Source organism: Aedes albopictus, chromosome 3 (genome assembly GCF_035046485.1).
Source record: "Aedes albopictus strain Foshan chromosome 3, AalbF5, whole genome shotgun sequence".
Classification (NCBI taxonomy): domain Eukaryota; kingdom Metazoa; phylum Arthropoda; class Insecta; order Diptera; family Culicidae; genus Aedes; species Aedes albopictus.
Genome location: NC_085138.1, coordinates 368,625,923 through 368,645,541, shown reverse-complemented (window position 1 = coordinate 368,645,541; position 19,619 = coordinate 368,625,923). Strand labels below are relative to the sequence as shown.

General features: G+C 38.5%; 1 protein-coding gene across 1 annotated transcript in view; it reads left to right on the top strand.

The window, feature by feature from the left end:
- LOC109432339 (zinc finger protein sens) overlaps positions 1-19,619 on the top strand; it is a 49,951-nt gene that overhangs the window by 4,436 nt on the left and 25,896 nt on the right. The window contains exons 2-4 of the mRNA XM_019708682.3: positions 9,226-9,364; positions 9,432-9,584; positions 9,642-10,345. Coding sequence (XP_019564227.3) covers positions 9,226-9,364; positions 9,432-9,584; positions 9,642-10,345 — 996 coding nt within the window. The remainder of the gene's footprint in view (positions 1-9,225; positions 9,365-9,431; positions 9,585-9,641; positions 10,346-19,619) is intronic.

Sequence of the window (19,619 nt, the reverse complement as noted above, 5' to 3'; positions counted from 1 at the left end):
CACCCTGAAGATAGGCCGAACCTTGCAACAATCATGCTGATGGGTCTCCAGTTAGCCTAGTGGTTAAGGCTATGGTTCGCCAATCCGGAGACGGCGGGTTCGATTCCCGTTCATATACAAATTCATGCAATGGCAGGCAAAGGAAGCCCTTTAATTAATAACTATGAAAGTGCTCAAAGAACACTAAGTTGAAGAGAGGCAAGCCAAGTCCCAGTGGGGACGTAGAGCCATGAAGAAGAAGAAGATGGTTCATCCGTTCGTGAGTTTTGTTGCCTCAACGTGAATTCAAACTCATTTTTATATGTATAGATGTGTCAGTTTGACCAGGATCTTGTTAGAGCTAAGGCAATTGCATCAACAGAACTATAGACTTCGACAAGCGACTCAAAATTCCAGAAATTATTAAACCTATTTCATAACGAGTCATTTGCAGAATTCGAAAAGTAGAACTATGTAAATAAAGATATACTATGAGCTAACGATACCCACGAAGGACATTGCGTACCACGATAAACGCTTAAAAGTGTATGGATATCAGATATCTGTAGTCAATGTAGCCAATAACTGCAGAAATATCTAAGGTAAAATTTTGATGACCAATTAGTCTTGTAGAGGTTTTGAAAACTACCATAAAACCACAGACAAACAGACGTAACACTTGCGAAATTTCCATCGATCACGCTTTTAACGTTCATTTTAAATTTTCATATTTGTGGCTTTCACAACCAGAGGTGCGCGCATCGTATTCCTATGCGTTTGACGTTTCACACTAGCGCCTCTGTTGACGATATTGCACAACACAATGATTCATGCAACTTTTCCACCAGATGATGGTAGTGTGAACTGGGCGATGGATTTCCATGAAAATCGTTCAAGGTGTTACGTCTGTTTGTCTGTGATAAAACCTTATACCTTTCATTTTGATTTTATGGTGGTTCTAAGATGCTTTTCTAGTCTATTTCATGAATAGGTGTTAGTTAGGATGATTTTAATTCGTAAAACTACACCACTATGAGGTTAAATGCCAAACTTAGACTTTGTTATGATTAATTTATTAGAAATAATCATTGCAAACAAATGATCAATTATCAATTAGTATACTTTAAGGTGAAATGTTGTATGTATAGTTATCAAAGCTGTGGCGCGTAGTTAACTACGTAGATTCCTGCACAGGGCGCCAGTCTCAGAGGGGAATCTGAAAGACCATTGGCTAGCAGGGGCGGGATGATGATTTTGCTCATTTCAATACTATCAGACTCTAAACTATCTACTATACTGTAGATTGATCGTGTGTTTATTTTTTGTTGCATTATTTCATCCATTTTTGAAGTTAATGTATTTTTTTTCCTAATTGAGGCTTTTTTCGTCTTCTTATTTTTTTTACTTCTCAATTCCAGCGGTAGTTTTTAAAAAGTTCATCAGCATAGAACTTTTTTAAATTACCTTCGGTGGTGGATCGGTGGGCCGTCGAAAGTTTCTTGGATGACTCCCGGAAAAAAAAACACTTAAACATTAGGAAGTAACTAATTGAGATGGATTGAAAAAAAAAATAAATATAAAAAATAAACTGAGATTTTCCAATCACAATTATTGATAGGATTTCCGAAGAATTTAAAATAATTTTACTGAGAACTGAATGGGTCTGAGTTCACTCCTACGGGAAATAAAATATATAAAAGGATTAAAATATCCTGGTTAAACCAATCACTTTTTTTAATTTTTAACAGCTTTTAATGGAAATTTGAGAGACTTTTATTTAGTAGAACGACTTTAAACAAATGTGAGAAAGAACTTATTTTTCAAATTGGTGCCATGGTGCTCTGATAGTTTTGAACCACGTATGCCTTTTGCTCACCCGATGGACAGAATCATGATTATGATATCAGCAGCTTTACTGTTAGACAACTTTAAAGAAAATTGTCCTGCATCACAGATTTGATGAAATGGTGTTCATGAATGTAACAATTTTTCATTTTTTGTACAGTACTGTACTACAATGAGTTTTTTAGACTACTTGCAGTAAAGTACTCTGAAGATCTACTGCAATATCTTTACGGCTTCCTCCAAATTCCATGTTTTGAAAAAAGTTCACTATTTTTTCGATTACCGTCGTGCGGGGCTACTTTTGACATGCGGGCTACTTTGGACACTTTTGAATATGGATTTTTTTAATTCAAAATATGGTTCAAATCTGTTTGATGTCTTTGGGGCTATTATGAAGCAATAGATTTCCTCCATTTGGTTGAAATAATTTTTCAAACAGACCGTTTTTTTCTTTTAAGGACGTGAAAAAACATCGAATAAAGCAATGAAATATACATAACGTATCAGACCATTTGGTCTGTAAGCATTGTTTCTACAGTTTATAAATTTCAAAGGGTTGATCAATTTAGGCCGGAACAAATCTAATTTTCTTCTTTTGTCACAATACTCGTTGGCTCGCTAAGGGGGAGGACAATAAATAATAAATGTATTTGATGAAGAAATACCCAAACAATTCGGCAAAATCTATAAACTCATCGGATTTGTTACGAAATTTTCTATGCAACTCCAATTTCACCTTAAAATTTTAAAATTTCTTGAATAATTTATTGGTGCCCCCCTTCAAAATGTTGAATTTCGACCAAAATTTTCCGAGGGGGCGGTGACATAAGAGAAAATCGAAATTTGTGTCAGCCTTATTCAAAATGTATCAACTCAGCATATACAATCGAATATTTGTATCGTTATACATAATAAATGACCGTTTCACCTAAATAAAGGATTGATGGCCCCTTTTTTAAGGCTATCTATATAGCAATATCACGCTGCTCATAATACCAAAAGTACAACGGAACCATCGAAAAACGCAAATAACACACAGCGCAACATTTTTTTTGTCTCAAGAGCAAACTTATGTGTCTCCGAAGGATTTTGGGCCGCTGAATCCGAATCCGGGCTCAGATTTGCTCCATCACGTCACAATTTTGAGCTATACCTCAATTTAGAGTGCAAAATATGCGATTTTGGGCTTTTTTAAAAGCAAGCCATTAAGCAAGGAAATATTAATTGCAAGCAATCAAAAGGTTAATTGGTCAATTAACATCTAAATTAACGACTCATGCAAAATATTTCGTTTTACCTAATCAAATTTGATAGATTTAAGCATTTTATGTTAGTATGAAAACTTGCATGCAACTTTTGGTGGGTGACTTGTATGGGAAACATCGCACCTAACATAAATCGCTTAAAACTATCAAATTTGATTAGGTAAAACGAAATATTTAGCATGAGTCGTTAATTTAGATGTTAATTGACCAATTAACCTTTTGATTGCTTAAAAAAAATATTTCCTTTCTTAATGACTTGCTGTCAAAAAAGCCCAAAATCGCATATTTTGCCCTATAAATTGAGGTATAGTTCAAAATTGTGACGTGTTAGAGCAAATCTGAGCTCGGATTCGGATTCAGCGGCCCAAAATCCTTCGGAGACACATAAGTTTGCTCTTGAGACAGACAAAAAGTAATTTTTTGTTACGCTGTGTAATTATTGAAATCATGTCTGATATAGTATACTACAGTATTGGTACAAAGTAGTTTTCTAAATAACCCTGGAATTTGAAGTGTAGTTTTGTTATAGATAAAAATGTTCAAAGTAGCCCCCATCCGGTTCTGTATGAGATGTGTCCGATTGGTGTATGAACAACTTTTTTGTTAATTGATGGACTTTCAAATTTTGCATACATCCTACATACATACTCACGATTATTATAAGTAAAAGTTGTGGAAATCCATTCACTACTCTGGGAGTTCTAGTGTCATAAAGCTGAAAAACCACGAAAAAGTGTACACAGAAAAAAATATTCATGTAAAATTCAGCGAGAAATCATGCACATAAAGGGAATGCTAGAGTTAGTGCATATTTACATGAGATATCATGTAAAATTACGTTCCGATCGTGTAAATTTCCGCTAATAGTCGCGTAACCGGTTGGAGTCCATGATAGTTTACGCGATGGTTGGCGGAAATTTACACGATGGTGATGTAATTTTACATTATATCTCATGTAAAAGTGCACTAACTCTAGCATTCCCTTTATGTGCATGATTTCTCGCTTAATTTTAATTACATTTTTTTTCTGTGTAAAAAGAAGCCCCGCACGACGGTACTTAAAAAAACGGAAAATGCACAAACAATATCTTTTTGTTATTTAAGAGGAAACAAACCATCATTGATCGGCAAAAACTCAAAATCAGTTTTCTCGCTGACATCTCAACCAATGTTAGTAAAATTTTATCGCTGCACTCTTGTTACCATCCGGGTAACAGTGAAACGATTTTCAATGATTTTAAGCAAGAAAACTGCTTTTGAATAATTGATGATTGCTGATGATTGAATGCTGGTTACTTGAGCCATAAGAGCATGTTTTGCCTGAAATTCTGTCATATGCCTACTTAAAACTGCATTCTAATTCCGCATAATTCTGTCGTAGGAAATAAGTTTTGATGCCCAGTGATTTGTACACAAATAAGACTGACACAAATTTCGATTTTCTCTAATGTCACCTCGGAAATTTTTTGTAGGAATTCGACATTTTGAGGGGCGATACAAATAAATAATTTATTGAAATAATCTAAAAAATTTAAAGTGAAATTAGAGTCGTCGAGAAAATTTCTTAACAAACCCGATGAGTTTGACGATTTTGCCTAATTGTTTGGGTGATTTTTCATCAAATACAGTTATTATTTATCATCCCCCTCCTTTGACGAGTCAATGACCAAAGTGACAAAAGAGAAAATGAGATGGAATGAAAATGGCCAAACTTTCAAAACATTGTTACACAAATTATTAGAAACTCTATATATTCAAATGCTTTCTCAAAATTCATGGTCAATATTTTTATTTCCCTGGATAGGATAAATGTGCTTATTATGGGGGAAATATTAGTAAGTCAATTTCATTAAAATTATCCTATCTTTTAATAAAAAAAATCGTTTCGAGTCAGTAGTTGTTTAACTCCATTTACTTGATAAAGTAAAAAAAAACTACCATTTATCTTAGTCTCCGATTAGAAATCACATGCACCAAGAAAAGGTACACTGTTCCTATTATGGAGGCAAAATTGAACTTTGCTTCCTATTGTTACGCATCACATTGGATACTTATGGGATCCACAACAATAGAATAGCTTAGTTAAAAAAAATTAAAAAAAAAAAAACATAAAAAAAGGAAAATAATTGCTTAACCGTTATGTGTCCGACAAAATTTTTGCTTTTTTCTACACCGTGCTTTTTAAATGGGGGCTGGGTACCGTAAAACGGGGTCAAATTGATCTCCGGGTTGAAATTGATCAGACGTTTTTTCATTGGATAAAGTATACTCTAAATAGTTTTGATGCAAATATCGCAAAGTATCTGTTTCCAACAGCACAATACATAAAAAGAAACTATGTAAAATATGCTCAACCTAACTGAAAAACGTCTGATCAATTTCGACCCGAAGATCAATTTGATCCCGGTTTACGGTACCCGGGTCCCCTGTCGGCCACATAACGGTTAAAATAGGTTTATGGATAAAACTTAAATACAAACTTGTTTCAATTTCAATGCTGAACTCCCATTACCACAACAATTGAGGGGCCCAATGCAAAGGGGTGTAAGTGACCATTTGGACGATTTTGAGCTGAGCATATTAAAAAACAGATTTCAAGTTTTCAGTCTTATGGCGAAACTGGAAGCATTTCCTCACTTTTTGGTTTTTGATTCTTTATTAAATAACGAAGCTTTTTTTTTAAATCGGTTTTCGTACACAGTTAGCGGAAGGGTCAAGGTATCTCCTGATTTTTTTTCAGGTGGAAAATATTTTTCAGTTTTAAGGAAACCATTTTTGAGTGAAATTTTTAAATAAATATGGTTTTTAAAAAAATGGTAAAAGTTTTACACCATGAGAGTCTCGCATACCACAGAAGATGATGCAAAACTCAATAACAAAAAAAAACGCGAATCGATTGTAAGATAAATATTAAAAAAAAAGTAAAAATGAAATCAATTATGTGACAATATAGAATGGTATGACTATATACAAGGCTCGATTCAAAAGATTTTCATTAATTGCTGTGCTGAAAGAATTTTGATTCAGAAATTAAACATTTAGGCAGAGGGTCATGTTTTGGGCATTTTCTGCGTCAGTAAGTTGATTCTTTTTTTTTCGTACACGGTGATATTCAGACAGTATCTAGACGTGTACAGAATTGCAGGATAACACATTTCATTTTTGATTCGATATGTTTGAATTTTTCCATGCCCTAGATTTCGTGAATCATTTACTTTTTTGCATCACCACATATCCATTTTTCTCACTTTACTTTTAAAAAGGACGCATGAAAAACTCATATTTTTCTTTTTCTTGAATTGAAATGATGTTTTCAAAACTTATTGAGGATATAAGAAGGACTGCTAGAAAAACAAAATACACTGAGAAAAATGTTCATCGCGGATCTATGTTAGTTGTCATATAATTTCAATTTTCCAAAAACCTTACCCTTCCATTTTTTAAATTATTTTTTGTAAAAAGCCTGTTCTCTAGCCCCAAAATTTGCCAAGTAACCCAGGATGGTCAAATGCTTCTAACTATTTCTTCTCATATTTTTAATTTTCATTTATTTTCAAAACAAGCAAAAAAATACGAGAAAAGTCGAAGAATATGGTTTTATTGCAAAGTTGTAATTATATGACGTCTTACATAGACCCACCATGAATATTTCTTTCAGTGTTTCTTTTTCTAACAGTAATTCTTAAATTATCCTCAAACTTTTTCGAAGACATCATTTCAATTCAACAAACCCATTTCGGGTTATATATTTTTGAAGAAGAATATTACAGGCCGAACATGTCTAAAAGTCCTATCTGCAGAAGAGAGGCTCTCTTTGATTTCCCTCTCTTTCGTTAATATCTCAGCTGTTTGTTTGTATTATGATATTGTCTCCTTGCATTGAACGATGGTCAAAACAATCGTCTTTTGATTTGTACTGCAAAAGTAATTGAAAAGTGTACCATTACATTGCAATATTTGAAAGAGAAAGTGAACAAAGAGAGCCTTTCAAATGCAGATAGGACCTATTGAAATGTTTGGCCTGATTAGTTTTTTTCAACTTCACGAGTACCTATGGTACGAATCATAATGTTTAACTTGTGAAAATTGAACTTTTTTTTTTATTGAAAGTTTCCCACTCAAAACAAACCTGGAAGTTGTTGTCAATTTCTCGGTTTTTGGCTTAGGCTTACCAAGCCAAGTGGAAATTACAACTTTTGATAGCTTCGACAGTTATGCACACTGTGCTGTGAGATTTGAATTATGAAAAGACATCCACGTGCTCCGGTTGGAATTGAATCCACCACTCCCGATTCGCTAGACGGGCGCTTCTTTCCTCCAAGCTACGGAGTCACTTGACCATTCCCGTTTCCTGAAGGCACAGAACTGAACTCCATTCCTCTCATGCACATGGTTTGTTCCTTTTCGCAATCCAAATCTCCTCCTTCTGTACCCTGACAGAGATGATAAAGTGGCTTTAATACTTCGAAATAAATCCAAACAATTCCCAGAAAAAAAGGCTTTCCACACAAGTGTGTTCACCCCTTTCTCCTACACCAGCCCACCCTCCAGGGGTTCCACGGTCTCCGTCGGTCAGAACGATACTATCGTCTAATTTGTTAATGGTTATCAATTATGAAGCTCGCACCGCGACGACGGTGATGGAACAACCTCGGAACAGGAGGAATGAGTGTTTGCTGTATATTTGCTGTTCACACAATGCTGGCTACACTCATGCTCAGGAAACCCACATTTACCTATGGGTGGTGAGTGCGGGTGATCCACCCATGGCTGTTCCGTTGTTGTTGAAATGTATAAGGGGGAGTTTCGAATTGAATTGTTTTGTTCCTCCGCTGACACAAGTTTTATGTTGCCGGAAGAGAATCGGAAGTGAATGATAGCAGGCTTTTCCGGGACTGTGAAGTGGCATAGAGCTCGTAAAACTGGTAGCGTGCAGGGAAGTGATTGTGGGAATGTGGGATTGAATGGTTGACGGGAATGTTGAATTTTCTGAACGGTGATTTTGTGGCGATGTGCCTGAGTGGAGGGTGTGATATGAAGGATATGAAAACCCGATTGTCTCTATTAGGAAAAATCGGTGGCTTCTCGGTGAACGAGCCTGTTCATATAAAGGGAAATAGCCAAGCGGTAAATTTTGATTAAATTGATTATACATACTGATAATACTGAGAGTAACAACGATTGAATCAACAAGTTCAGTACGATTTCAAGGATAACAAAAACGGATATACATTCGAACAAAGAAGTTAAATCCTTTGTGGAGGGCTCATCAAGAAAAAGGAGCGGCACTCAATGACGAGCCATAAGCTGTAATTATCACATGACATTTAAATGCTACTTTGTTAAGAAAGGGAAAATCAATATCGGTAGTAGAGAACTGATTCCAATCGGGTGCCATTATGTACTTACCAGCAAATGGAAATCGGAGGATTTGTTTGCACTAAAAAGTGCCACGTTGCTTCATCCAAAGGGTTGAAATCAATTCTCGATTGTAGAATTGTGGATCTGCAAAATCATATTGAAAAATCAATAAAAAGAAAGCGTGGGAATGACGGTTGGCAAAACAAATATGCCCTGTGGTAAATTTATACAATGTGAATTTCGTAGATCACAGAATACATCCTTTACTGTTTTCTGTAGAAGTGCACTGTCATCAACGTCAACAGTGCATTTTTTATAATTACAAGGATCTGATTCTCATCGAAGGGTGGTTGATTCTACTGTCTGGGGCTAGTGGGGCACAGAAAATGACAGAGCTGTCAAGCCGTGCTTTGTTTGATTTGTGCTAGGAAAATAGTAATTATCTATTCGAGTGGTAACGATTCGATTCGATGAAGAGGCTCCAACTCTTTTCGTCGTTTACTTCAGTTTAGGTAACCTAGTTGTGTTTGAATGATTTGGTCCGCAGCTCTCGAGCTAAATTATTCATAATTTGCACAGATGGATTCGAGCGGATACGGTATGTGTATGGATTTGAAATTCCCATTCGGACGGCGAGGGTTGCAACTGCCGTTGCAGTTGACTTTCAACTGATGACGCTGTCCACTTGAGAAGATATCTGTTCCATAATTGATGAGATTGATTTGAATTCCGAGTTTCTACAAAGTTTGTTTTTGTGCTGTTTTTGTAATTACAGATGGCGCACTTATCGCCTCCGCCGTCGCCACCGGCTCTGAACAGCCAAACTACGGAGCTGAACTCTGCCTCGGCCACGAATCTAATGCAACGGGCATCCGCTTTCAGCTCCGTGCTCGGACAAAAGTGGAGCGCTAGAGGTAGGTTTCTCAATGTGACAGTAGCGCCCCTAGCGGGAAATTTTCAAATTTTTCTCTACACGTTCAGATTTGCCACTATTGTACAACCCCCTGTTCTACTCGGGAGCAGCGTTCCTATGGCCACAGTTCCTGCTGCCTCAACAGCCCATAACACCGATCTCGCCGAACTTGACCAACTCGCGAGACTACACCCTGACTCCGGAAAAGGAAGAAGTGATCGGTAAGTTGATCGAGAATCTCTGCGTAACCTCAACTAACCTCGTTTCCGTTTCCCCAGACGAAGACATGCCCTTGAACCTCTCGATGAAGCCGTCTTCGTCGACACCGAACTCGAGGTCTACGTCAGCGACAGTTGCCAGTGCGGCCGCAGCTGCAGCCGCCTCGCTAGCCCATTCCATCCACATCTGGTCTCCGGCGAGCATGTGCGAGAAGGAAACAATAGACGACAGCCAAAGCAATATCGACATCGAGAATGACGATGGCGATGATGATTCCTCCAGTGGGGAGCTACAGATCGATGAATCGAGGGATCTACGGCGGGATCACCAGCACCAGCAGTACATGGAGAACCAGAAGGCCCGTATTCTGACCGAGTACAACAACCTTCTGTTGAACAGTGGCGCCGCCGCAGCGGTCGCTAGTGGAATGAGTGGGAAGGGCGGCGATCGAAACTACTTCAACTACAGCAAGATCAGCAAGGGATACTTTACGCATTTACAGCAGCAACAGAAGAATCTGGAAATCCTGCGCCAGAACCGTACGGATGTGTTTGTGGTGAACAATGACAATGGGGGTAGTAATCTGAACAACAACCGCGAAGGTGTGAAGAACAATAACGTGACTGTGTTCAGTGAAGAAAGCGGTGAAGTACGGGTGAAGAATGAAATCGCGCGACCGGATTCGACCGGTCACAGTGAAGGATACGTGTTCAAACGGGAGCCTGGTCATCCGGAGGAGAAGAAACCCGCTCGACTGTACCAGGTAAGTCTCCAATGATAGCAAAACTATCTACCACATTGGTACAAACAGATTCATCTCGAATAGCCAAACTCCGATTGTGAGATCCAATATTTGCGCAAGTGGCCATCCGACCGATAGACCGACTGCGACATGACAAATCCGTCCACGAAGACTATGACAACGACCTGAATGCAGCCGATTCTCTTCCTGTGAAACGTGTAACGTTCGCGTTCTGCTGTAAACAGACAGACAGAGACTCTCTCACATTTCCCGGACAACTCTGTGACAAATGAACTGAAAACAATCCGACACGAATCAGTTAATGAGGTGTTTACCGTCGTCATCTTCGTCTTCATCATCATCATCATCATCATCACCTTCATCATCGCCATCAGGTCGCTCTGAGCTTGGGACGAATATGACTATGGTTTGGTCCAAAGCGGCGGAGAGAATACAATGACTTCTTCTCTGACCAAGTACCAACTGTTTGCCCAAGTGTGTCACCCCGTTTTCAATGGCGCAAAGTCAAGCGACGAACCCGCATTTTTTAGAAAAGAAAAGAAAAGTCTCAACATCCTACCTACCTTCATACGCAACGACGATGTATTATGCTAATGTCCAGCCGGTCCCAAAAGAATCACGTTCTTGTTAGAGTTTCGGCGTTTTTTTTCGGTTTCTTTCGTGGGGGAAACAGTTTTGGGCGGTGCGCGCGTAACTGGAACAGGAAGTTGGCCGCAAACCGCCGCGGCGGTCAAACAGTACTTTGAGTGGTCGGTGGCGACGGCTCCTATATCCTCATGAATATTGGATGAGGATGACCCATGATCACCACCACGAGCACGACACTGCTGCTATGCTGGTCAGAAGACCCAGCGGCGGAGGCGGATGCGTTGGGTATTGATTTACAATTTGTTCTCGCTCTAGTTCACCGAAAGCGTAAGTTGGGAGTCGAGCATACAGTCCGGTCATGCATTAATTATGCGCGAATCATGAATTTTTTCTTGATTGAGTCCGGGAGGGCGAACCAAGGCTTAACCTGACGTGATTGTGGGCAATTTGTTTTATTGCGATGTAGCACTTTAGTGTTATGGTCGCGTCTAATTCAATTACATACCTTGAGAAAATGATGGATGGCATTGTTGCTGTTGTTGTTGGAATATCTCTGAGCGAGGAGGCGAATCAGTGAAAGCAGAAGTGATTTATGTTTTAAGTCTAGGGTCTAGGGTTGATTTATGGATGTTTTGCAGCTTTAAGGTAATTGTTGGGATCTTTGTTTTGGGTTCGGTTGTGTCTTTTTTCTCTGTTTTAACACATTCCATTTTATTTTTCTTTTAAGTTCCTTTCCAGTTTCTTTCCAGTTCCTATCCAGTTCCTTTCCAGTTCCTTTCCAGTTCCTTTCCAGTTCCTTTCCAGTTCCTTTCCAGTTCCTTTCCAGTTCCTTTCCAGTTCCTTTCCAGTTCCTTTCCAGTTCCTTTCCAGTTCCTTTCCAGTTCCTTTCCAGTTCCTTTCCAGTTCCTTTCCAGTTCCTTTCCAGTTCCTTTCCAGTTCCTTTCCAGTTCCTTTCCAGTTCCTTTCCAGTTCCTTTCCAGTTCCTTTCCAGTTCCTTTCCAGTTCCTTTCCAGTTCCTTTCCAGTTCCTTTCCAGTTCCTTTCCAGTTCCTTTCCAGTTCCTTTCCAGTTCCTTTCCAGTTCCTTTCCAGTTCCTTTCCAGTTCCTTTCCAGTTCCTTTCCAGTTCCTTTCCAGTTCCTTTCCAGTTCCTTTCCAGTTCCTTTCCAGTTCCTTTCCAGTTCCTTTCCAGTTCCTTTCCAGTTCCTTTCCAGTTCCTTTCCAGTTCCTTTCCAGTTCCTTTCCAGTTCCTTTCCAGTTCCTTTCCAGTTCCTTTCCAGTTCCTTTCCAGTTCCTTTCCAGTTCCTTTCCAGTTCCTTTCCAGTTCCTTTCCAGTTCCTTTCCAGTTCCTTTCCAGTTCCTTTCCAGTTCCTTTCCAGTTCCTTTCCAGTTCCTTTCCAGTTCCTTTCCAGTTCCTTTCCAGTTCCTTTCCAGTTCCTTTCCAGTTCCTTTCCAGTTCCTTTCCAGTTCCTTTCCAGTTCCTTTCCAGTTCCTTTCCAGTTCCTTTCCAGTTCCTTTCCAGTTCCTTTCCAGTTCCTTTCCAGTTCCTTTCCAGTTCCTTTCCAGTTCCTTTCCAGTTCCTTTCCAGTTCCTTTCCAGTTCCTTTCCAGTTCCTTTCCAGTTCCTTTCCAGTTCCTTTCCAGTTCCTTTCCAGTTCCTTTCCAGTTCCTTTCCAGTTCCTTTCCAGTTCCTTTCCAGTTCCTTTCCAGTTCCTTTCCAGTTCCTTTCCAGTTCCTTTCCAGTTCCTTTCCAGTTCCTTTCCAGTTCCTTTCCAGTTCCTTTCCAGTTCCTTTCCAGTTCCTTTCCAGTTCCTTTCCAGTTCCTTTCCAGTTGCTTTCTCGTTCGTTTCCAGTTCCCTTCCTGTTCGTTTTCAGTTGCTTTCTGATTAATTTACAGTTCGTTCCTTTTTAGTTTAATTACAGATCGTTTCCAGGTCTTTGTCACTTATTAGCCGGTTCCTTTCAGTTTCATTTTTGTCCGTACCATACCAGTTCGTTTTCGGTTCTTTTCTAGTTTATCTCCAGTTCTTTTTCAGTTGCTTTTCAGCTCATTTAGTTTATTCGAGCTCATTTCCCGTTCCATTCCAGTTCGTTTTTAGATCCTTTTTAGTTCGTTTCTGTTCTTTCCTCGATATACACCGAAAAAACCCTTACCCTTCGATTTTTAATTCTTTTCTCTATTGAAAACTGGCTTCCAGTCTCAAAATTTGCCAAGTAGATTAACCATTCATCTTTTTTTTTTTTTTTCAATCAAAAATTTCTTTTTTTTTGTTTTAGATTTATCGTTTTTTTTCCAAAAATAGATTTTAAAATGCTTTAAACTAGTGTAGTAATAAGCGAATAAAAAAAAAATCGGTCCAATTTCAAAGAGCCTTAAATAAATTGGGTTTCATTCGATCATTTTTCAAAAATTCTTGAAAAGCTCTACTTCAGCCAAGTTGATTCAAGATGAGCATTTGATGAAAGCATGGACCTGGTAGCGTGATGGATATCATATTTTTAGTTGGACGCGAAAAAGCATTGAAGTAGCATATATGGCCTTCGTTCGTGCAAAATTCCTGACGGCTTTTTGCAATAATTCAATATTTTTTTCTAGACATCTTTCAACACCCTTCATATGAAATTGTAGAATGTACAATGAGAGCTTTTGTTGTGAATGCCTGTTTATTTTTTTCGTATGATTTTCTGTAGAAAATATAGATATGTATCTTACAAAATTCTTGAAAAAAGTGCACAGTTACCAAATCAGATAATAGTCAGAATTATTAAATCAAATCAATTTAAAAAAAATAACAAATTTATCTGGCAAACTACATTTGGCAAAACTCAAGGTGCCCTGTAATAAAAAAAATGAACTTGTAATTTGTCGAACATTTCGATTTTCTAAAAAAAAATTAGAAGTACCGCTAGGAAATTTTTAAGTATTTAAACATAATATTAAAAAAAAACATTACTTTTAAAAATTGCCTAGTGGTCCATAGAATAATATACAAATTTTGAAAAACAAATCAGAAGTTGAAAACATATTTCTTTGAGAATTTTTCTTAAAAATTTTCGTATTTCAAAAACTAATCTGGCGACGCCTCTTAATGATTTTTTTTTAGAAAATCGTTATGTTCTACACAGCCTTATAGATACATGGAACTACACCAATTGGTAAAATTATGTTTTTTTTTTAATTTAATTTCTAAAAAGCCTGGGAGCCTGTAGCTGTTGAAAACGTTTGCCATATATTAGATATTAGAATGATAAGTCTCTGAAGGAAAAAAGCCCTCCCAATGTATGTTTAGGATAAATTGTTGAAGGATATCTGTAGAGAATATCATTTATGAATGCCTGGATAAATTGCTGGGAGTATGTGGAACGACTGCAGAAATTTCTCAAAAAAATAAACCCTACATAAAGTTTTTTTTACCGAATTTCTAAAAAAAAGGATAACCTCGTCTACTGAATTATTAAGTTTCAGAAAGTCCAAGAAATTATTGAGGGTAGGTCAAGAACAATTTGTGGCCGATTACATGTTGGCATAGATATACTTTTTTGATAAAAAAGAATTAAATAAGGCATCAAAGAACATAAAAAAAGCTTTTTTTCATAAATTTGGCCAAGTAACAAAAAAAAAAAATATAAATTTGACCTTTGTTTTTCATTTTAATTTTAGGTCAGAATCTTGTTTAGAATAAGTATTAAGTGGGTGCTAACGAAATTCATAGAGAACTTCAGGAAAAGTGTCTGTTGCACATTTCCGGTGAATTTCCTAATTTTTCTGAAATTTATATTCACACTCAAAACTTAAGGTGAAAGTGGAAGCATTTCCTCATTTTTTGGGTTTTTATTTAATAACGGAGCAATATTTCCAAAGTTAGGTTTCATACACATCAAAGTATCTTCTGTCTTCTGATTTTTTTCCTGGTGAAAAATGCTTACCAGCTTTTCAAAAAACATTTTTAAAGGAAATTAAAAAAAAAAATGGTTTCTGGAAATTTGAATTGAAAAATTGCCACCAAGATTCAAGAGACACTCTTATCCATTCTCTAACTGCGTATGGAAATCGATTTTAAAATGGCCACAAATTTGATAAAAACGAAGCATTTTTGAACTCGGTAAGCCGATAATCATGTTTAGATTATAATCATACACGAAGTTCCTCCTGAAATCCTCCATAAATTCCTTCTGATCTTTCGAAAATTCATTCGGAGATTCATTCAGGAGCTCCTACAGGAATTTCTCTAGAAGTGCCTTCAGAGATAAATCTAAAAGTTCTCTCTACGATTCCTCCGGAGGTTCCCTCGTGGGTCCCACCAGGAGTTCCTGCTGAAATTACACCAGCAGTTTTTTCTACAGGAAATAATTCTGTGAATGCTCAAGAAGTTTCTTCTTTGGTTCGTCAAAAAGTTCCTTTAAGGATTCCCTTTTTTTGAGAATTCGTCTTGAACTTCCTTCTAGGAATTTTTCAAACGTTTCTTCTGTGATTTTTCAAGCAGTTCTATCTGAGATTTCTCGAGGCATTTCTTGCAATCTTTCTCCAGAAGCTCGCTCGAAGATTCTTTGAGGAGTTCCTCTACGGATTCCTCCTAGAGTTCCTTTTCTGTGATTCCACCAAGATTTTCCAAGATTGACCAGGAATTGATTCTGGGATTTATCCAAGAATTCCTTCAAAGATTTTTTTCTTCTGGGAGTTTCAACCGTGATTCCGGTATACCTCCCGAAGTTTTTTATTTTCGAAATTCACTCCTTCCTTTCACGGTTTCTTCAAGAGTCTTCAAGGACTTCTGAGACTTCTCCTTTTAAAATTTCCGAAATTCCTCCTCAAGTCTTATATACCAATCGACTCAGCTGGACGAGTTGAGATGATGTCTGTGCGTATGTATGTATGTGTGTGTGTGTGTATGTGTACAAAAAGGTCACCTCATTTTTAGATACCTAGTAAATATGAACCGAATTCAATGACCGATGGTTCATTCGACAGGGTATATTGTCCCATTGTTTCCTATTGGAAATGGTTCAGATCGGTCTAGCCGTTCCAGAGTTATGACCATTTAGGTTTCCCGCACCGGACCCCAGGACGCGGCCAGATATGAAAATGCAACAAACCCATGCATGCGACCCATCAAATCACGGCATTTTCGATTATCTGATTAACGGTAAGCAGGAAAATAGTCGCAGACTATATCTGAACCAGTAGCATTCCGGAACCGGTTCCGGGTGTCCCGCCGGAAGTGACCAAATATGAAAGTGAATCGAATCCATGCATGCGACATATCAAATCGCTGCTTTTTCTATAACCTGATTAACAGTGAACTGGACAATAGTATCAGACCTTATCTGAACCGGCAGCATTCCGGAACCGGTTTCGGGTGTCCCACCGGAAGTGGCCAAATATAAAAGTGAACCGAACCCATGCATGCGACACATCAAATCGCCGCTTTTTCCATAGCCTGATGGATGATAAGCAGGAAAATGTTTTCAGACCATATCTGAACCGGTAGTATTTTGGACCCGGTTCCGGGTGTCCCGCCGGAAGTGGCCAAATATAAAAGTGAACCAAGCTCACACGTGCGACACATCAAATCGTGGCCTTTTCGATAACCTAATTGTATGGTTAGCAAGCAAATAGGCTAAGCCCACGTCAGACACTACTGATAGTGTTCCGAAATCGGTTCCAGGTGTCTCGCCGAAAGTGGCCAAATGTAGAAGAGAACCAAACCAATATTCGTGACGCAACAAATGGCTTTTTAGGTATTCTGATGAACGAGAAAAATATCTCAGATCGTACTTGGGAAAACTCTGGCCGGCGATTTGAATAGGTTGTTTGTTTGCTGCAATTCCTATGCAGTTTCGACCTATTTAAATCGAACACCAGAACTAGTAGTGTCCCGGAATCGTTTCCAGGGATTCCTCTGGATGTGGTGAAATGTAGAAGGGAACCGATCCCCATGAAGTATGTTCAGTCGCAGATAGCTGTTATGAGAATTTCCTTCTTCTCGTCCGTTACCAAAGCACAGAAATTTGGGGTTGATCACTGACTCTAGCAAGATTGATAGCGTCGACGGAAAGATCATGAGTACATATTCGACGAGAAAGACACTATGACCACTAGGTGGATTAATCTGGGTTTTTTTAATTATCTAATGGATTTAGCAACTCACGGACGGCTCAGAAAATTCAAGCTGATGTCATGCGGGATTTTGGAGTAGCTTGAAAAAGATTTCAATAATGGAGTATCAGGGGGAATGTTAGGGAAGTTTCTATGCGTTTATGAGAATTTAAGTGGGGTTTCCAGGTGTATTAGTTGATTACAGAGGCTTCCAGGAGAGCTAAACAAGGCTCTAGATTTCAAGGTGTTTCAGAGAATTTCAGGTGATATCAAGAGTCTTTTGGAAGTGACTTCAGGCTCTTTCAGGGCAACTTAAGCGGGGTTTCATAAGAGCTTCAAGGCGTCTCTGAGGCATTTCAAGATTTTTGAGAGAGTTTTCGTGTGTTTCAGGGGTTTCTGGGGTCTTCAGGTGAGCTCTTAGCGAGCAAAGGAATTTAAATACATTTCAGGAGGCTTAAGCAGAGTTTAAGGGAAGCCAACGAAAGTCCCAGTCGTGTTTTCTGATAGGTTTAAAGGCGTTTCGAGAGGTTTCAGGGTGTTTAAAGGTGCTCCAGTAGATTCTAAAACAACTCTGAAGAGAACTCAGGCGGGTTCGCTGAAAGGTTTCAAGGCATTTTCCAACATTTTCAATGTACAGTATAATTTTAGAGGAGTCTTCGACCTTTCAGAGTTTTTAGGTGTTTTAATAAGTTTTACGGCATTTTGGAGAATTCAGGGGCTTTCAAGGTGTTTCAAGGGGCTTCAGTAGAGTTCAACGGAAATTGGAACTTTACGGGGGGCCTCAGTGAGTTTTCTGAGGGGCTTTGAAGCATTTCAGTTGATTTCAGAAGGTTTAAGGGGCCTTAGTAGATGTTATGGAAGCCTACGAAGATCTCATGGTGGTTTTCTGAGAGGTATCAGGGTGTTTCTGGTAAATTTTAGTGCGTAAGCTTGATGTTTACTGACCCTGTTTAAAGCTCCTATCTAAAGTTTAATGCAATGCTGTGTCATTGTTACTTCCTTCACCAAGGTCTCTAGACATTATCCTGAATTAGATATGTAAACCAATCACCATCCACTATCGCTTCAATCACCCCTCATAACCGGCCACATTAACCGGTGGTCGTCTCATTTTTTATGTCGTTCCCAATCCCAATCCCCTTCAATCTAAATTATTAATCATCGAAATTGATTGAAAATTGATTTTATTACACCGCGCTTCCCCCCCCTTTTAGCGGCGGCTTCAACTAGTCTCGCGTGATAAATACCATCAATTGGGTTCGGCGGAGGACAGTACGAGTTTCATGACACCAACAACAGAGTCAGCCAACAACAAATCTATCAACTGGGTCAATGCAATCAATCCTTTTCTGTTTGTACCTACCACCACCGCACCGACCTCTATCGTGACAGTTTGTATCCCGATCTTCCGTTCGAGAAATATAGGAACGTCCTCCTAATAAATCGTTGCGTCCCGGATAAAAATAAGTATTGAGCACATTGTATACTACATTTTGTTACAAATGAGAAATGATTCGCAATCTATACTTAATAGCATATATTATCCTTAAGTATTTCCATGAAAATCAGCGTTTTGAAGTTATACGCTATTTTTATTAATTATTAACTTTATATTTACAATATGTGTTACAGTTATATACCATAACACATATAGTTTATTCCAAATATGAGCTGTAATATAAGAAAATGATTTTGAAAATAAAACGAACGAGCTCAACTGGCTAATTTTCATATTTTTATTATTATGTAATAATACAATGCATTTAAATTTTGCTTGAATTGCATCATAAGATACCATAAATGTTATCATACTACTGCATTCCAACGAACCATTTCTTACCGGGGCCGGCATTCGCCGCCACCTCTCCCAGGGAGACGGAAGCGCTTGCAACAATTATTAATTATTTACATGGAAAAAGTGATCAGCGAGAACTTTTCTCCCCTTTCCCTTGCTTGCGTTCTTACCCGACTTGATCCGAGTGGCTCTCGGCGGACGGAACCCGCGAGCGAGCGCGCGCGCGATTAAAGTGTGGTCATCGCCGTCGTCCTCCTCGTCGTCGCGTGCGATTATCTGTAAATTACAATCACCATTTCGTGTCGGAATGGAAGTGGTCGGTGGTGTGGTGCGATGCCGCACTGTGCCAAGCCAAGCCAGGCCAGCAGTGCACAGGAAAAGTGTCGTGCCGAAAGTGGCGTAATTTATTTTCGGACCAGGTGTATCTGTCTCTCGATCTTGTTGGCTTTCGAAGGGTGGTTTATTTGAGTGTTGGCTGGCTGGACTGAGACTATTTCATTAGATAAATAGAATGGGTTGGTGTCGCTATCAGTTATCCATTTATTGGGGGAGTATTAAGGGGATATATGAGTTCAGATTAGGTGAAATTGTTGTGGATTGAACGTAGTTTAAAGTTTCCTCAGAAACGTAGTTTTGTCCAAAGTACCTCCAGTTTTCACTCTTTTGTGTAACAAATACAATAACTGATTGAAACACATGTTGTACAAAACCTCGACCACAATGAATTCAAACAACTGAGGTTCGTCGCTTGTTGCAACTTGATGAAGTCTTCCAGTGAAAAATCTCCGTTTTCATCAT